This window comes from Hyla sarda, chromosome 3, assembly GCF_029499605.1.
Source record: "Hyla sarda isolate aHylSar1 chromosome 3, aHylSar1.hap1, whole genome shotgun sequence".
NCBI lineage: Eukaryota > Metazoa > Chordata > Amphibia > Anura > Hylidae > Hyla > Hyla sarda.
In genome coordinates, this window is record NC_079191.1 from 318,826,971 (window position 1) to 318,845,576 (window position 18,606).

Here is an 18,606-nt window from a genome sequence, read left to right on the forward strand (position 1 = left end):
TGCTCGGACATCTGAAGGCTGCCCGGGCATGGCGGAAGTTGTAGTTCCAACAGCTGGCGCACAACATGTTGCGCAACGCGGCTCTAGGTGGCCAAACAATACTGACGTCACGGTCATGTGACTGTTCCGCTATACCACGAGGTCGCAGTGTTTACGCGGGAGTTGTGAAGCTGCGGGCTGATGGCGTATTCGAGCGGTCGTGACTTCCCTGTGACGAAACTCAGCCGTGTGGTTGACTGCGGGATATTGTACCTGTGCGGTAACTGCCGTCTGCCTGTAGGGGACACAAACGACTGGACCGGGAATGACTCGGCCAATAATGCAGTGCTGCTGAAAGGTACGTATAGGAAAAAACAAACAAAACGCGTGTGTGTGTACAGGGGCAACAGCCACAACACCAGACTGAGCCAATCCCAGGCTTAATAGGGCAGTGTTATGGCTCTGCAGGCTGCGATACTACAACTCCCCTCATGCCCTAACAACCATGACTGAGCCACAGGCACTGTATTAGGTTTATCTAGTTTTATATTAATAAAGCATATAGGGGGAGATTTATCAAAACCTGTCCAGATAAAAAGTTGCTGAGTTGCCCATAGCAACCATTCGGATCGCTTCTTTCATTTTTGAATAGGCCTGTGAAAAAGAAAGTGATCTGGTTGCTATGGACAACTCGGCAACTTTCCTCTACACAGGTTTTAATAAATGTCCCCTATAGAGAAGGAAGATCTGTCCAGGTCAGGTGGTGATCCCAGGGGTGTAGGGTTCCTTTCAGCATAGTAGGGCCCATGCACACTACCAGGGGTGTTTGCTAGGTCTCCAAAAGATCCGGGGCATGGGCCATGGGTGTGGCTGAGGGCGGAAAACAATGTTGTGCCACCCTACCAAATTTTGCTCCACCCAGCTGATGCTACTTCAAGCCAGGGAACACCAGCGCCAATGAGGAGCATTACAGCACGGATGCATTTGGTGAGGTCACTCTTTGGCAGTGGTCTCCAACCTGCGGACCTCCAAGTGTTGCAAAACTACAACTCCCAGCATGCCCGGACAGCCAACGGCTGTCCGGGCATGCTGGGAGTTGTAGTTTTGCAACATCTGGAGGTCCGCAGGTTGGAGACCACTGCTCTATGGTCTAAGCTGAGGTGGGGCTTAGGTGACAGCAGCAGTAGCAGGGGGTGGGGGGTTCAAATGATTACAGAAAAACTGTCAGCAAGTTCACCCACACTAATCCCAATACATTGGGTCATAGTGTAGGTGAACAGGAGTTCATACAGGGGTCACTTTTTTTTTTTTTTTTTGTCCAGTAGCCGCCGAGTTATGTGCCTGTAAAGTAGGGATCGACCGATCTCGGGTTGGCCGATATTCACGATTTTGCACGGTATCAGCAATTACCTTGCAGATAATCCGATAATGCCCCGCACTGCCCCGGCCAGAGACCGCCGCTGCCCCATTGCCTCCCCCATCCCCGGCTTTATAATTACCCGTTCCCGGGGTCCGTGCTACTTCTGGCTCCTGCGGCATCCTGCGTTACGCTGTGCGCTGCGCAATGATGAGTGACTTCTTCAACGCTGCGTCAGTGCGCACAGTGACAGCTCAGGATGCCACCGGAGCCAGAAGTAGCGCGGACCCCGGGAACAGGTAATTATAAAACAGGCTATGGGGGAGGCAATGGTGCAGCAGCGGTGGTTGGACTAAGGACCGGCAGGGGGGAGAAGCAGGCGGCGGTCTCTGGCCAGAGGATAGGGGGGGGGGGAGGACCCCAGGACAGGCAGGGGAGAGAAGCGGGTGGCGGTCTCTGGCCCCGCAAAAGCCGCTTCAGTTCATTGATATAAAGCGCCCGCTTTAAATCAATGATCTGCAGCCGCTTCCTCTGGGCCGGGGTGGGGGTGGAGAAATAGCCGATAACTTATACCGGAATATTGGCATAAGTTATCTGCCTGAAAGGCCACAGATTATCGGTATCGGCCCTAAAAAATCGATATTGGTCGATCCCTACTGTAAAGTTCCTTTCTTCTCTATAATATGCGCTTTCAAGGCGGGACCCCTGCCGGCCGTCTGCTTCAGCCTCCCGCACTGAAGCTTCTAAGCCCACCCCGTCTTATAAGCATTATCTTCAACTCCATGTCCTAGCGACGTGGAGTCACATATCCCCTTAGCGCATGATGGTGTGAGTGTACGTCTACTATTGAAGCCTCGCTACACCCGGAAGCCAGGCACATGCAGTAGCACTGCGCAGAGTGACAACAATTTGCCGAGCTGGGTAAAATCTTTAAGCGCATTCGCTCTGCAGTCACAGCGCCACGCTCGGGATATGTGGCTCCACGTCGCTATGACGTGGAGTTGAAGATAATGAATATTTATAAAACTGTGGCGGACTTAGAAGCTTCAGTGCGAGAGGCTGAAGCGGGGTCCCGCCTTGATCTATCATATTATAGATAGAAGAAAGGAACTTTACAGGCACATAACTCAGCGGCTACTGGACAAAAAAAGTGACTCCTGTTCACCCACACTATATCCTAGTGTATTGGGTTTAGTGTGGGTGAACTTGCTGACAGTTTTCCTTTAACAGGTTCCCTACTTGGCGTGAAGGATTTCCCCTGGAAAATTAACTGTAATAATCAAATAACTGTAATAATCAAATATACCAATTGCCAAGTAAGGGAAAAGCGCTAACAATGTTTTAACCATGTGAAACTACAGCTCCCAGTATGATATAAGCAGTGGTGAGGGAATGCTGGGTGTAGTAGTTTTACTAAACATAACTGCAGCACGTACAAGTGACACAATCAGGAGAATACATATTATACTCATATGGGCGTCTTCTCTGATCAGAGGAGATCACTTTTCCTTTTCTTTATCCGGTCAAGACCATCATAATGACTTCTCCCAGCCATGACTCGTCTCAGCAGAAGCTGCCAGGCAAACATTTTAGGCTCCTTTCTCCAGCACTATCCTCACCTCTATACAAACCCCCTACTTGTATTGCCCACATATATAGTTACAGGCCCCTCTGTGCTCCATATAATATATAGTTAAAGGCCCTCTATAATACAGCCTATAACTCAGGATCAGTACAGAATAAGTAATGTATGTAAACAGTGACCCCACCAGCAGAATAGTGAGTACAGCTCTGGAGTATAATACAGGATCTAACTCAGGATCGGAGTGACCTCACCAGCAGAATAGTGAGTACAGCTCTGGAGTATAATACAGGATATAACTCAGGATCAGAGTGACCTCACCAGCAGAATAGTGAGTACAGCTCTGGAGTATAATACAGGATATAACTCAGGATCAGAGTGACCTCACCAGCAGAATAGTGAGTACAGCTCTGGAGTATAATACAGGATATAACTCAGGATCAGTATAGGATAAGTAATGTAATGTATGTACACAGTGACCTCACCAGCACAATAGTGAGTACAGCTCTGGAGTATAATACAGGATATAACTAAGGATCAGTACAGGATGTGTAAGTAATGTATGTACATGGTGACCTCACCAGCAGAATAGTGAGTACAGCTCTGGAGTATACCAAATGTTACTTCTGATCTTGCGTTACATCCTAAAATTAATATATTAACATCAGGTATACTCCAAAGTTGATCTCATTGTTCTGCTGGTGGGGTCACCGTATAAAATAACATTACTTATCCTGTACATGGGTTTACATTATAGTGCATTTACTGTATAACAGTATTCCCCAACTAGGGGGCATCCAGCTGTTTCAAAACTTCATCTCCCAGCAAAAAGGCTGTCCAGGCATGCTGGGAGATGTAGTTTTGCAACAACTGGAGGCACCCTGGTTGGGAAACACTGCTGTACCAGCAGAACAGTTACTACAGTCCTGGGAACTCACCAGGTTCTCTCTTTTTTTCTCTCTGGGTGTTCTGCATGTTCTTCAGCTCCGCCCCAAGTGCTGGTCACATGATTGTGACATCACCAAAGGTCCTACACCTTTAGCATTTTGCAGTTCTGAGCAGGTCCTAGACGGGCAGTAACTGCTATTGTGCTGTGTGACTGCCCAGCCAGGACCCGCATGATGCAGGTAGGGGAGGAGATTACAGCTGACATTCGGGGCACCTGGCTTTACATTCTGGGACCGTGCCCCAAATGTTTTAGCCTAGTTAGGCTGGGTTCACACCACGTTTTCTTAAATACGGTTCCCGTATACGGTTTGGAGGAGGGGGCGGGGCTTAATCGCGGCGCCCGCACTCAGCCGTATTCGGGAACCGTATTTAATACAAGTCTATGAGCCGACCGGAGTGAACCGCAGCCTCCGGTCGGCTTCGTTTTCAGCCGTATTCGGGAACCGTATTTAATACAAGTCTATGAGCCGACCGGAGTGAACCGCAGCCTCCGGTCGGCTTCGTTTTCGGCCGTATGCGGTTTCCCGACCGCAGGCAAAAACGTGGTCGACCACGTTTTTGCCTGCGGTCGGGAAACCGCATACGGCCGAAAACGAAGCCGACCGGAGGCTGCGGTTCACTCCGGTCGGCTCATAGACTTGTATTAAATACGGTTCCCGAATACGGCTGAGTGCGGGCGCCGCGATTAAGCCCCGCCCCCCTCCTCCAAACCGTATACGGGAACCGTATTTAAGAAATCGTGGTGTGAACCCAGCCTTACGCCCCTGCACAAAATATCGGCCTGGACATCCTGTGTGAAAGAGGTGCTGCCGTAATTGGTGCTATGACTGAGGACGTGTTTTCCACAAAAAGAATGGAAGTTCCACTGTGAATATTCATCAATGTGCACAGTGAAGCAGAATCCCATTGAAAACAGTGGGAGGTTGCCGCATTCTGTAGTGTGCATGGGCCCTAGAGTGTCCTCATAGGATCAGGACAAGATTACAACCCCTGTAGGTAAAGCAACAAAGGAGTTTTCATTTTTTAATGAGATCTTTTCAGAATAGGTGATAGCAGATCAGTGGTGGTCTAACACCTGGTACCCCAACGATTAGCTCTTTGAGCTAAGCACCCACATATACAGTGAACAGAGCTGGACACACACGGATCTGTATGCTGTGTAGTGGCTCTGCTGGGTTACTTCAGCTCAGATCCCACTTCTATGTGATCTGAACTACAGTAAATGTACAGAGCTCTCTGCTTCCAAATGTGCTTTCTGTCAGTGCAAGTGCTGTTGGCAGGGGTGCTGAGAACAGACGATAAATGAAGAAAAATGTGCACCTGTGGCTGTCCCAAACACAACAAAACTGCTCTACCACTAATGATAGATTCCCCCCCCCCCCCATACTAAAGAATGTCAGTTGATATTGTTCGGCGGCAAGACTTTACATACATTTTCTCACACATTTATTAAATCAGACCATTGTCTTTGTAATAGGTAGGGGTCCCAGCAGGCAAACTAGAAAAGCAAACAAGAATTCATTTGGTATAGGCATTTTGGATGGCTTCAATGGGTTACTTTTGGCTAGTTATTCATAAAGCTCCAGATCTGCAGCTGCGAATTTAAAAGAACATAAACATTGCCTTGTAAAATAGGCTTTGCGGATTCGGCACCGAAACCAGTGTGTGTGTGAATACAGAGTGGAGTCGATGGGAAACAAAACCTACTGTAGGAAAATATACAAGTATGAACAGACCTGAATAAGGCATCAGGTTTTCATGCCCTTCTTTACAGCCGTTTCACAGTTTGTTAAAAGCGAAAGACTGAAGAAATCCACTGATCCCCATGATGCTGGCAGGTATGTTTTTCTACTTTTTACAGATTTTTATTTTGTTTATATATATATATATATATATTTGCTAAACATTATGCTGCAGACAGGGTATCTAGGACACTTATTGTTCTGATCCTGAGTTAATCTAGTTATAGATGTCAGATAGCTGTTGCCCAACAGCTCATTTGACCTTACAGCTATTTCTCTTGATCTCTTTATATACAGTGGGGATCAAAAGTTTGGGCACCCCAGGTAAAAATTTGTATTAATGTGCATAAAGATGCCAAGGAAAGATGGAAAAATCTCCAAAAGGCATCAAATTACAGATTAGACATTCTTATGTCAACAAAAACACTTTCAAAATAACAGAAAACATAAAATGGAGTCTGCAAAAGTTTGGGCACCCTGCAGAGTTAATATCTTGTACTGCCCCTTTGGCAAGTATCACAGCTTGTAAACGCTTTTTGTAGCCAGCCAAGAGTCTTTCAATTCTTGTTTGAGGTATCTTTGCCCATTCTTCCTTACAAAAGTCTTCCAGTTCTTTGAGATTTCTGGGCTGTCTGTCACACACTGCTCTTTTAAGGTCTATCCATAGATTTTCAGTTATGTTGAGGTCAGGAGATTGTGAAGGCCCTGGCAAAAACTTCAGTTTACGCCTCTTGATGTAATCCCCCGTGGATTTCGAGGTGTGTTTAGGATCATTATCCATTTGTAGAAGCCATCCTCTCTTTAACTTCAGCTTTTTCACAGATGGCATCAAGTTAGCATCCAAAATTTGCAGAAATTTTATTTGAATCCATTTTTTCCTTCTACTCATGAGATGTTCTCTGTGCCACTGGCTGCAATACAACCCGAAAGCATGATTAATCCACCCCATGCTTAACAGTTGGACAGAGGTAGGGATTGGCCGATTATCGGTATGGCCGATATTATCGGCCGATAATCACGATTTTGGGCATTATCGGTATCGGCAATTACCTTGCCAATAAGCCGATAATGGCGCACCGCCCACCGCAACGCCCTGGCCCCATTGCCTCCCCCTTCCCCGGTTTTATAATTACCTGTACCCGGGGCCCACGCTACTTCTTGCTCCTGCTGCGTCCTGCATTACGCTGTGCGCAATGACGAGTGACGTGACGTGCGCGACATCACCATCAGTGCGCACAGTGACAGTTCAGGAGGACTCCACCGGAGCCAGATGTAGAGTGGACCCAGGGAACAGGTAATTATAAAACCGGGGATGGGGGAGGCAATGGGGCTGGGTCAGGGGGGCGGTCGCAGTGGGGGGAGCGGTGGCGGTGATAGGTCTCAGGACCCCCGGACAGGCAGGGGGAGAGAAGCGGGTGGCGGCCTATGGCACCGCAAAAGCCACTGCAGTGCATTGATTTAAAGCGCCTGCTTTAAATCAATGATCTGCAGCATTGTCGCGGGGGGATAAATAGCCGATAACGGAATATCGGTATAAGTTATCGGCTATCGGCCCTAACCTCTACCTATTATCGGTAACGGTATCGGCCCTAAAAAAAAAAACTATATCGGTCGATCCCTAGACAGAGCTTCTTTTCATTAAATTCTGTTCCCCTTCTCCAAAAGTACCTTTGCTTATTACGGCCAAAAAGTTAAATTTTAACCTCATCTGTCCACAGAACTTGTTTCCAAAATGCATCAGGCTTTTCTATATGTTCATTTGCAAAGTTCAAATGCTGTTTTTTGTGGTGAGGAAATAGAAGAGGTTTTCTTCTGATGACTCTTCCATGAAGACCATATTTGTACAAGTATCTCTTTATAGTGGAATAGTGTATCGCAACTCCAGTGTCTGCCACATCTTTCTGGGGGGATTGTGCAGTCAAACGTGGGGTTTGAATTGTTTTTCTCACAATCCTGCGAGCTGTTCTGTCTGATATTTTTCTTGGTCTTCCAGATCTTGCTTTAACTTCCACTGTTCCTGATGACTGCCATTTCTTAATTACATTCCAAACAGAGGATATTGACATCTGAAAAGTTTTGCTATCTTCTCCTTATATGTTGGGGCAAGGTCAGATGAGTCTGGGCATTTAAAACCTTTGAGATTGACATCACCTGGTCTTCCCAGATGATGATTGAGAACCATCCATGACACTGGCAGGTCTCAGCTTTGCAAAGGGGGCAGTGCATGCTATAAATTTTGCAGACACCATTTTTTTGTTTTCTGTTATTTTGAAATTGTAAATGATAGATTTTATTTCCAACTTTTGTTGACATATTAAAAGAATGTCTAATCTGTAATTTTATGCCTTTTGGAGATTTTTCCATCTTTCCTTGGCTTCTTTATGCACATACAAATTTTTACCTGGGGTGCCCAAGCTTTTGATCCCCACTGTACATGCTCAGCCCAGTCAAGTGTGCTGGTGTTGTGAGTTTGGAGAGGAGAGAAAGCTTCTGCAAGACTGAGGATCAGGTATGATGAAGTCAACACTCACCCCTTTCGGCCCCGACTTCTGGGGGCTTTTGGGGGAGAGTTGGGAAGCTACCAACCGCATAAAATGGTCAGCTGACTCTGCTCCAATCAGGTTGTTACAGACCAAGTTCATAATGCATATAATTTAGAAAAAATGCTCAGGGATAGTGATTTTTAGTATGATGCTGTAGTTACGCTTTACTGAACAAAATATGGGACTCATAAAGTGACTCCACTGGTGCCCTGATTTGGAGCCCACTGGGTATTAACCCCCCCCCCCCCCTAAGCTGCTTAAAGCCCAGCACAGTTCATACACGTCCTTGGTCATTAACCAGTTAAAGGGGTACTCCACTGGCCGGTGTTTGGAACATTTAGTTCCGAATGCTGAGTACACGCTGCAGGGGTCAGCCACGCTCTCTCAGGACGTCGGGCCACGCACCCTCATTGCAAGTTTATAGGGGGGTGTGACTGCCATCAACCCCCTCCCATAGACTTGCATTGAGGGGGCGTGGCCTGACATCACGAGGGGGCGTGGCTGACCTGCACAGCGGACACACAGCATTCTGAACTAATTGTTCCGAACACTGGCCAGTGCAGTACCTGATTGACAGCCACTAGCCAGTACTGTGATCCTAGTCTCTCTCCCCTGTGATCTACCAATGAGCTCCGAAGGCTAATTTACACATCTTTAATCTCTATGTTGGCACGGGAAAGGTCTATTAATGAGAGGAAAGTACAGATTCAGGATAAAAAGCCCTATACAGCCTTTCTCTTATTCCTTTAACCCCTTAACTATCTGCGCCGTATAAGCGAGCTCAGAACCTGAGCTTGCTTCATATCCGTTCAGTCCCGGCTGCTATATTTAACGATCAGTCCGAGGCTAGGCATTAACACTTTAGATGCTGTGATCAAAGTTTATTGCGGCATCTAAAATGCCGAAAATGTACTCATATATATGGAGAGGGTGAATGGAAGCAGTGGCTTAATGGCGGTGAATGGAAGCAGTGGCGTGGGTGGCTTAATGGCGGTGAATGGAAGCAGTGGCGGAGATATATTTTTTGCCACCGGAGCTCGTGGCACCATGGGCTATAGCGAACGGCACCCCTGTTGCGAATAACTGTTCTACACAGTGCACTTTTCTGTAAAAATGACACCTTATCTTTATTCTGTAGGTCCATATGGTTACAACAAGGATACCCAATTTATGTAGGTTTTATTTTATTACTTAAGTAACTACATGCACCAAATTTGTAAGTTTAAAATTGTCATCTTCTTACCCCTATAACTTTATTTTTCCACGTACAGGGCTATATGAGTGCTCACTTTTTCGCACCGTGGTCTGTAGTTTATTGGTTCCATTTCTGTTTTGATGGAACTTTTTGGTTGCTTTTAAATTTTTTTTTTTTTTTTTTAATGGTATATGAAGTGACCAAAAAGCCCAGCGTCCTTAACCTCTTAAGGATGGAGGGCATACCTGTACGTCCTGCTCCCGCGATATAACGCCGGGTCAGGTGGTGACCCCCACATCATATAGGGTTGGTCCTGGTGGCTAACTGTAGCCGGGGCTAACTGTAGCCGGGGCTAATACCAGACATCACAGATGGCGGTAATGTATGGTATTAACCCTTTTAGATGCGGCGATCAAAGTTGATAGCTGCATCTAAAGTTTAAAAAAAAAAGTTAAAAAACAAACAAAAGACCTGCGGTGTCCCGATCAGCTAGGGCACACGAGGAGGGTCTCTTGCCTGCCTCCTGCACATCCGATCGGTGATTGATTGCTCCAAGCCTCAAATCCAGGCTTGAGCAATCGACCGCCAATAACACTGATCAATGCAATGCTATGGCATAGCATTGATCAGTGCTGGCTATCAATGTACTGCATGTTATAGTTCCTTTATGGTGTTAAAAAATAAATTTAGATTTAACCCCCTTTTCCCATAAAAAAAAATGTAAATAAATATAAACATCTGTGGTATCGCCGCGAGCGTAAATGTCCGAACTATAAAAATATATAATTAAACCGCACGGTCAATGGCGTACACGTAAAAAATTCCAAAGTCCAAAATAGCGTATTTTTGGTCACTTTTTATACCATAAAAAATTGAATAAAAAAACTCAAGTCAAAAAGTCTGATCAAAACAAAAATGTTACCGATAAAAACTTCAGATCATGGCGCAAAAAATTAGCCCTCCTACATCCCCGTATGTGGAAAATTTTTTAAAAGTTATAGGGGGGGGGGGGGGGGGGGGGGGTCAGAAGAGGACATTTTTAAACGTATTCATTTTCGTGCATGTAGTTATGATTTTTTCCAGAACACAAAATCAAACCTATATAAGTAGGGCATCATTTTAATTGTATGGAGCTACAAAATAAAAATAAGCTGTAATTTTTTTATTTTTTACCCAAAAATTTACTGCATAGAAACGTAAGCCCCCAAAAGTTACAAAATGGGATTTTTTTTCTACAATTTTGTTGCACAATTATAGATATAGATACCGTATATCTATATCGCTAATTACATTTTTTTTTTTTCTCTCTCTGTAGATTTTGGTGTAAAATTACTGTAATTACTGAGTAGAATTGGTGGCATGAAAAATAAGCCATAAGGATTTTTAGGTTGAAAATTGAAAGGGTTATGATTTTTAAAAGGTAAGGAGGAAAAAGCGAAAATGTAAACTGAAAAAACGCTGAGTGCTTAAGGGGTTAACAGGTTAAAAAAAATATGTAAACAAATAAACATGTGGTATTGCTGAGTGTGTGAAGGTTTGAACTATAAAAATGTAATGTTAATTAACCCCTTAAGGACGCAGGGTTTTTCCGTTTTTGCATTTTCATTTTTTCCTCATCACCTTCTAAAAATCATAACGCTTTCAATTTTGCACAGAAAATTCAATATGATGGCTTATTTTTTGCGCCACCAATTCTACTTTGCAGTGACATTAGTCATTTTACCGAAAAATCCACGGTGAAACGGAAAAAAAATTCATTGTGCAACTAAATTGAAGAGAAAATGCCATTTCGTAACTTTTGGGGGCTTCCGTTTCTATGCAGTGCATTTTTCGGTAAAAATAACACCTTATATTTATTCTGTAAGTCCATACGGTTAAAATGATACCCTACTTATATAGGTTGGATATTGTCGTACTTCTGAAAAAAAAATCATAATTACATGCAGGAAAGTTGATTTATAACTCTTATTTTTCCGCGTATGGGCCGGTATGAGGGCTAATTTTTTGCACCGTAATCTGAAGTTTTTATCGGTACCATTTTTGTATTGATGAGACCTCTTGATCGCTTTTTTATTCATTTTTTCATTCTATAAAAAGTGACCAAAAAGACGCTATTTTGGACTTTGGATTTTTTTTTTGCGCGTACGCCATTGACCGTGTGGTTTAATTAACAATATATTTTTATTTATATGTAATTCGGACATTTCCGCACGCTGCGATACCACTTTTTTATTTATGGGAAAAGGGGGGTGATTCAAACTCTTATTAGGGAAGGGGTTAAATGACCTCTATTAACTTTTATTTTTATTTTTTTTGCAGTTATAGCTCCCATATGGGACTATAACACTGCACACTCTGAACTTTTACAATTATCCCTGCAAAGCCATAGCTTTGCATGGATCAGTGTTATAGGCGATTGATTGCTCAAGCCTGTATGCTGGGAAGCTTTCACTTTAATTTTAAACGTGGTGATCAACTCTGATCGCCGCGTCTAAAGGGTTAATAGCGTGTGGCACAATGATCGGTGCGCACGCTATTACCCCAGGGTCCCGGCTATCATTAGCCGCCGGGACCGACCCGGTATGATGCGGGGTCACGGCGTGACCCCGTTTTAAATACCGGACGTACAGGTACGTCCTCAAGAGGTTAAACCACACGGTCAAGTGTGTGAGAAAAATTAAAAATTGCTAATTTTTGATGACTCTATACCCTAAAAAAAAAAAAAAAAAAAAAAAAAGTAGGGATGTCCCGATACCATTTTTTTTGTACCGATACTTTAATTCTAGTACTCGCCGATACCAAGTTCGAGTACTTATATTTTAAACGGAATCTGACAGCAGGTGACCCGGTTTCTGGCGCTGCTTACCGTGCTGATATGTGGGTCCTTGTGTACAATGGAGGCGGCTGCTGTAGTATGAGCCAAGATTTCTCTCTTCTCCATTGGACAGAACAGGGAATTTGCATTGGCGGTGAGAACGATGACTGATGATCACAAGGTGAGCAGCGGTAGAAACCGGGTCACCTGCACTATCTACCTATAAATTCAGGTTAGTGCCGGTGACTCTGCTGTAAGATTGCCTTTAATAGTAGGTAGTATCCCCTTGCAGACATTAGCAGCAGCCCCCCTTGTAGACAGCAGCAGGGCCCCCCCTTTAGACAGCAGCAGGGGCCAGTCCCCCTCCCCCCCCCCCCCCGTTTAGACAGCAGCAGGGGCCGCCCGTCCCCCTCCTTGCAGGCAGCTCACCACCTGTGTTGGATGCTGCCGCTCCACTGTCCCGTTTTACCGTCCTCCGGGCCGCATCATGTGTTATTATGGAGGAGCATGTGACATATACGTCACTCTGCTTCCTCCGTAGCGTTACGGGCGCAGGGGAGGAGACGGAGTGACGTGTGTGTCACATGCTCCTCCATAAGACCACATGATGCGGCCTGGAGGACGGAAGAACGGGACAGTGGAGCGGCAGCAGGTATCGGGAACATTAAACGAGTCCCCGATACCATGCAAATAGCTAGTATCGGCCCCGATACCAGTATCTGTATTGGGACATCCCTAAAAAAAAGTATGAAAAGCGATCAAAAAGTCCCATCAAAACAAAAAATGGTACCAATAAAAACTACAGAAAATTGAGGACTCTCACATCCCTGTATAAGGAAAAATAAGTTATAGCAGTCAGAAAGACATTCTTTAAACATGCTAATTTTCATGCAAAAAGTTATTTTTTCAATAGAAGTAAAACAAAATTAAAATTTATGTAATTTGGGTATTGTTGTAACTGTATGGACCTATAGAAAAAGGTGTCATTTTTACCAAAAACTGCACTGTGTAGTATCTGAAGCCCCCAAAAGTTACAAAATGTTATGTTTATTTTTTCTTTAAATTTTTGCCCTACAAATATATATCTTTGTTTCGCTGTAGGTTTTGTGGTGAAATGATTGATGTCATTACAAAGTACAATTGGTGGTGCAAAAAGCAAGCCCTTATTTTGGGTCTGTAGGTGGAATATTGAAAGCGTACTGTTTTTTCCCCCTCACCTTCTAAAAATCATAAGTGCAAAAATGAGAAACTGTGTCCTTAAGGGGTTAATATATTGTATTATAATATTTCATATATTAATGAAAAAGAAAAGCTGGCCAATCGTTTCATTTTCCCTATGACTGACACTAACTGTCCGGTTTCTCTACATTATGAAGGGATAGTCCAAAGTAGAGGATAATTGTATGTTCCCTTACATTGCGAGTGGCTCCCCTAGGAGTGAAGGCTTTTCAGTTTGTGGAGCTGTCACAACTGCAGGGGTTTAAATGAGTGTACTAATGTTAAGTTATCCATTGTAGCCAGTACAAGCCTCTGACCTGCAGCAAGTGCCACCATGTTCTTGGCAAGTTTTACTCTTCTACACCAGTCCATCTGAACTACAAATGTAATCTGTACAACATTGACAATGCTGCTATTACAAGGTAAGTGTTGGGTTTGTAGAGCCTGAGAGATCGCTAGATGATTGTTGTGTTGTTGAGGTGGTCAAGATATTTAGTAATCTCTGTTCTAGATACACATTTGGAGAGAATCTTCAGCAGATAATTTCCACATCTGATGCCCCAGTTACCCTCGAGATGTGTCATTATTATGAAGAAGAATTTAAAAAGGTATTTATAAATGTTATGGGTGTGTTCACACTGCACATTTGTTCCACATTTTCTGCAGATGTTTCCCTATTAACTTCAATGAGGAAGTTAAAATCTGCAACAAATCTGTGACCTCCACAGAATCTAAACATACCAAAAAGGCAAATTTGGCGTCTTACTAATTTCACTTTAAATGGGTATTCCAGTTTATTACAATAATGCCCTATCCACAGGGAGGGGATAAGTGTCTGATTGGTCCAAATGCTGGGACCCTTGGGATCTTAAGAATGAGCAGCCTAGTCACATCTTGGAATGCAGTGGTGAGTCACATGTGTGGGTTGCCATTCCATTCATTGTCTATAGCACTGCCAAAGATGGCAGTGTACAGTGAGTACTTTTAGCTTATTTTGCAGAGTGGCTAAAAGTCTGTAATGCATATACTTGTGTATGGTGTTTCCCCGTGTCAGCATAGTATGTCTTTAAATTAGTTCTCCACTTTGGACAATTTCTAATGGTTAAAAAGGTTCCTTGTCAATAATCTATTTATAAAGTGTCCCACTACTGGTATCCCAGCTATTGGCTGTAAACTGTGGGGAAACATGGCAGTAAGTGGTCATCTGTCCTGTAACACCACCATAGAAGAAATATAACATTACATGGTACCTATCCAAATCAATGAAAGTGTAATACAGTACATTACAGGTCCTTCAGAGATTTATATTGGTAACCACTCTTTGCACTGGCCAAGACATGAGAATCCTGAACATGAGTGCCATATCTATTGACTCCGCATACCCTTACTATGTCAAAATAGGTTCTACACCAGGCAACACATTTTAACCCCTTAAAAACCACTGAAGTAAATGTACGTCCTAGTTTGGCAGTACTTCGCGCACCAGGATGTACATTTTTATTTTTTATAAAAATATTTGGTATCGCCGCATGTGTAAATGTCCGAACTATCAAAATATAATGTTAATAATTCCGTACGGTGAACGGCGTAAACATAAAAAATGTCCCAAAATGCTGCTTATTCAGTAACATTTTATTTAAAAAAAATTAATTAAAAAAATGATCTAAAAGTTTTATATATGCAAATGTGGTATCGATAAATTACAGATGGCGGCGCAAAAAATTAGCCCTCACACCACCCTATATACAGAAAAATGAAAAAGTTTAGATTACTGATTTTGTACAAAAAGTTTCAGATTTATATTTTTGTACCACTTAAAAAAAAGTATTTAGCCATGGGTATCATTTTAATCGTATTGACCCACAGGATAAAGAACACGTCATTTTTACCGTAAAGTGTACAGGGTGAAAACAAAACCCTCTAAAATGTGCAAAATTGTGGTTTTCATTTAAATTTCCTCCCTAAACGGGTGGTTTACCTACATTTTATGGTAAAATGAGAGGTTTCATTACAAAGTAAAATTGGTCATGCAAAAAAAAGCCCTTATATGGGTCTGTAGATGGAACTATAAAAGTTATGGATTTTAGAAGGCCAGGAGGAAAAAATGTAAACGCAAAAAATAAAATTTGCCTGGTCCTTAAGGTGAAAATGGGCTTGGTCCTTAAGGGGTTCAAGGAGAAATGCGGCAGAAATCTTAAGTTCCCTTGTGCCGGGGCTGCAAGGGCTGCAAAAACTTCCCCCATTGCTCCGATATCTGTGTCCCGTTCCTCCGGTCGCTGCTCAACTCTGTGCTTCTTAGGCTCGAAATGTCACACTGCAGTCAGTTAATCACCAGCCGCAGTGATGTCCCGCCTTAGCCGGTGATAGACTGAGTGCTCTGTCATGTAAGGAGCTCAGGCAGCAGGGAAAAGGTGGGGCAAGAGCTCCTTACATGAGTGTGCTCAGACTATCACCGGCCAAGGCGGGATATCGCTGCGGCCGGCGATACGCTGACCGCAGTGTGACGTTTCGAGCCTAAGAAGCACAGAGCTGAGCAGCGCTGGAGGAACAGGACCCCGATAGCGTCATAGCGGCTTGGGCCTTGCCTCTAACAATGGGCAGGACCCGTGGCTAATAGCGCGCGGCACTGATCGCGGTCCCGCGCGCTATTAACCCTTTAGACGCGGCATTCAAAGTTGAACGCCGCGTCTAAAGTGAAAGTAAATCGTTGCCGGTTAGCTCAGGGGGCTGTTCAGGATGTCTGCGGCAAAATCGCGGCATCCCGAACAGCTATGACACAGCAGGAGCTTACCTTGCCTCCTGGTGTCCGATCACCGAATGACTGCTCAGTGCCTGAGATCCAGGCATGAGCAGTCAAGCAGCAGAATCATCGATCAGTGGTTTCCTATGAGAAACCAGTGATCAATGTAAAAGATCAGTGTGTGCAGTGTTATAGCCCCCTATGGGAGCTAGAACACTGCAAAAAAAAAAGTTAATAAAGATCATTTAACCCCTTCCCTAATAAGTTTGAATCACCCCCTTTCGCATTTAAAAAAAAACTGTGTAAATAAAAAATGTGGTATCGCCACGTGCGGAAATGTCCGAATTATAAAAATATATTGTTAATTAAACCGCGCGGTCAATGGCGTACGCGCAAAAAAAATTCAAAAGTCCACATAGTGTCTTTTTGATCACTTTTTATATCCTGAAAAAATTAATTAAGCCCTATGAATACAAAAATTGGTACCGCTAAAAACTTCAGATCACGGCGCAAAAAATTTGCCCTCATACCACCCCATACGCGGAAAAATAGAAGTTATAGGGTTCAGAAATTTTCCTGCATGTAGTTATGATTTTTTCTAGAAGTAATACAAAATCAAACCTATATAAGTAGGGTATCATTTTAATTGTATGGACTTACAGAGAAGGTATAAATTTTACTGAAAATGTACTGTGTAGAAACGGAAGCCCCCAAAATTTACAAAATATCGTATTTTTTTATTTCAATTTTGTCTCGCATCGATTATAAATTTTTTTTTTCATTTCGCTGTTGATTTTTGGGTAAAATGACTGATCTCATTAGAAAGTAGAATTGGTGGCACAAAAAATAAGCCATCATATGGACTTTTAGGTGCAAAATTGAAAGACTTAGGATTTTTTAAAGGCAAGGACGAAAATGTAAAAACAGAAAAAACCCCGGTCCTTATGGGGTTAAAGTGTGTGTGCAGCCTGTGCACAATTTGCCCAATTTTCTCCTTTTAATATTTCCTTATATTTAGTTTGTGGAACTGTTCCATACTAATACCTACAGTACGTTATGTACTTTAAGTATAATATTCTCACATTTGTCCTTAAATGTTCTTACACCATTAATCCAGTAATGTAATTTATTAATTTTTTTCCCGATAAGTGAATAGAACTCTGATTTGTTTCTATCTTTTTCTTTATGTAGCAAAAGGTACTTTTAAACATATTATATGAAAGACTTGTAAAGCTGGAAGAAAGTTTTCCCTCTGGAGCATCTCTGAGCGTACAAGAGGGTCCATCAACCTCAAGGTCACAGCCCTGACTTTTCAGTGACTGCACACTGGCACTCCAGTTTGGTTAGGTGAAAGAAGTTTGTGATCTCTTGGAGTCCAAGGATGCATAACAGTCTGATTCTCTGTCTGGACCGGTTCTCAGCAAAAGACACTTTACTGATATGGGTTAGAGACCAGCAGTTTGGGTTGGCTTCTGTGTTGTTTATAAGAATACATTTCAACGTACATTCATGGGTTTGTGTTTTAACTTTGGAACTGTATGAAAAACTGAATATTTATACCTGACAGTTAATGCTTATTTTTTATTTGCCTATTTCATGGGTAACACAAAGATTTAACATTTGCCTTTGCGCACACACAAGTCCTTTTTGAAGAAAGTGATAAGCACTACACAGCTTGCAAGGTTAAATCGGTAGACTTGGCTAGTCATCTCTGCATTGAACAGGGCTGCTACATTATTGTGAAGAAAGCACCTAACGGATGGGGAAATCCTATCGCTTGATGCCTGGGACATGCAGTTCTGGGCCCTGGACAGGTGAATTCTTTAGAAATTTAGCCCTACTTCGGGAAAGCAGAGCCAGGAGATCCAGAACTCGCATCAATGATGCTCAGTGTCTCTTTTAAACTTTGTGTGTGCCACTAAACTCCTTTTAGACTGCAGCTGTATGCTGCAGCCTATAGTGAGGCACACATGACATCAGTGCCCTGGTGTAGGTGCATGCGATGAGGTCTCTCATCGCATGCACTTCCGTCAGAACCAAGAATGCGGAGGTCCTTGCTGCAAGCCTGGAGTTGTAAGTTTTTTTTTTTTTGTTTGTTTTTTCCTTTAATTTTTTTTTGTTTGTAAGGATGACCCCAATTATAATTCAGTGGCCCATAAAGCACTATTGGGATTTGTCATATTTCAGATCTGGGATGTGGTATAGCTGCAAAGTCAGGAGTTGTAAATTGTGGGATTTTTTTCTATTACAAATGTAATCAAATGTACATTTGCTCAATCAGGCAGATAGCAATCGGGACCCACCGTGTATGAAGCACGCTTAGGAGATTTATATGTAGGGAATGGGTGCATCTAGGGGTTAAAATATGTTTTATGATCATGCACAGTAAGTACCAAAATACCAATTAAATAAATACAAAAATGGTACAGATAAAAACTACAGATCCCTGTGCAAAGAAGCCCTCATAAAGCCCCTTACAGTGGGGGG

The 18,606-nt window shown here is 43.2% G+C and overlaps 1 protein-coding gene across 1 annotated transcript; it reads left to right on the top strand.

Moving 5' to 3' along the window:
- Positions 1–42: 42 nt before the first annotated feature.
- On the top strand, positions 43–17,696 carry LOC130362529 (protein Mis18-alpha-like). Its single transcript, XM_056567169.1, has 5 exons — positions 43–337; positions 5,641–5,704; positions 13,679–13,801; positions 13,891–13,987; positions 17,311–17,696. The coding sequence occupies exons 1-5, from the start codon at positions 181–183 to the stop codon at positions 17,425–17,427; spliced, it is 558 nt and encodes a 185-aa protein (XP_056423144.1). The 5' UTR covers positions 43–180; the 3' UTR covers positions 17,428–17,696.
- Positions 17,697–18,606: the final 910 nt, after the last annotated feature.

Bases quoted from the DNA above. Each gene is read 5' to 3' on its own strand.
- LOC130362529 (XM_056567169.1), top strand. From the start codon at position 181: ATGGCGTATTCGAGCGGTCGTGACTTCCCTGTGACGAAACTCAGCCGT. The intron at 5,705-13,678 runs GTATGTTTTTCT...TATCCATTGTAG, and splicing joins GATCCCCATGATGCTGGCAG to CCAGTACAAGCCTCTGACCT. The intron at 13,988-17,310 runs GTATTTATAAAT...TTCTTTATGTAG, and splicing joins ATGAAGAAGAATTTAAAAAG to CAAAAGGTACTTTTAAACAT.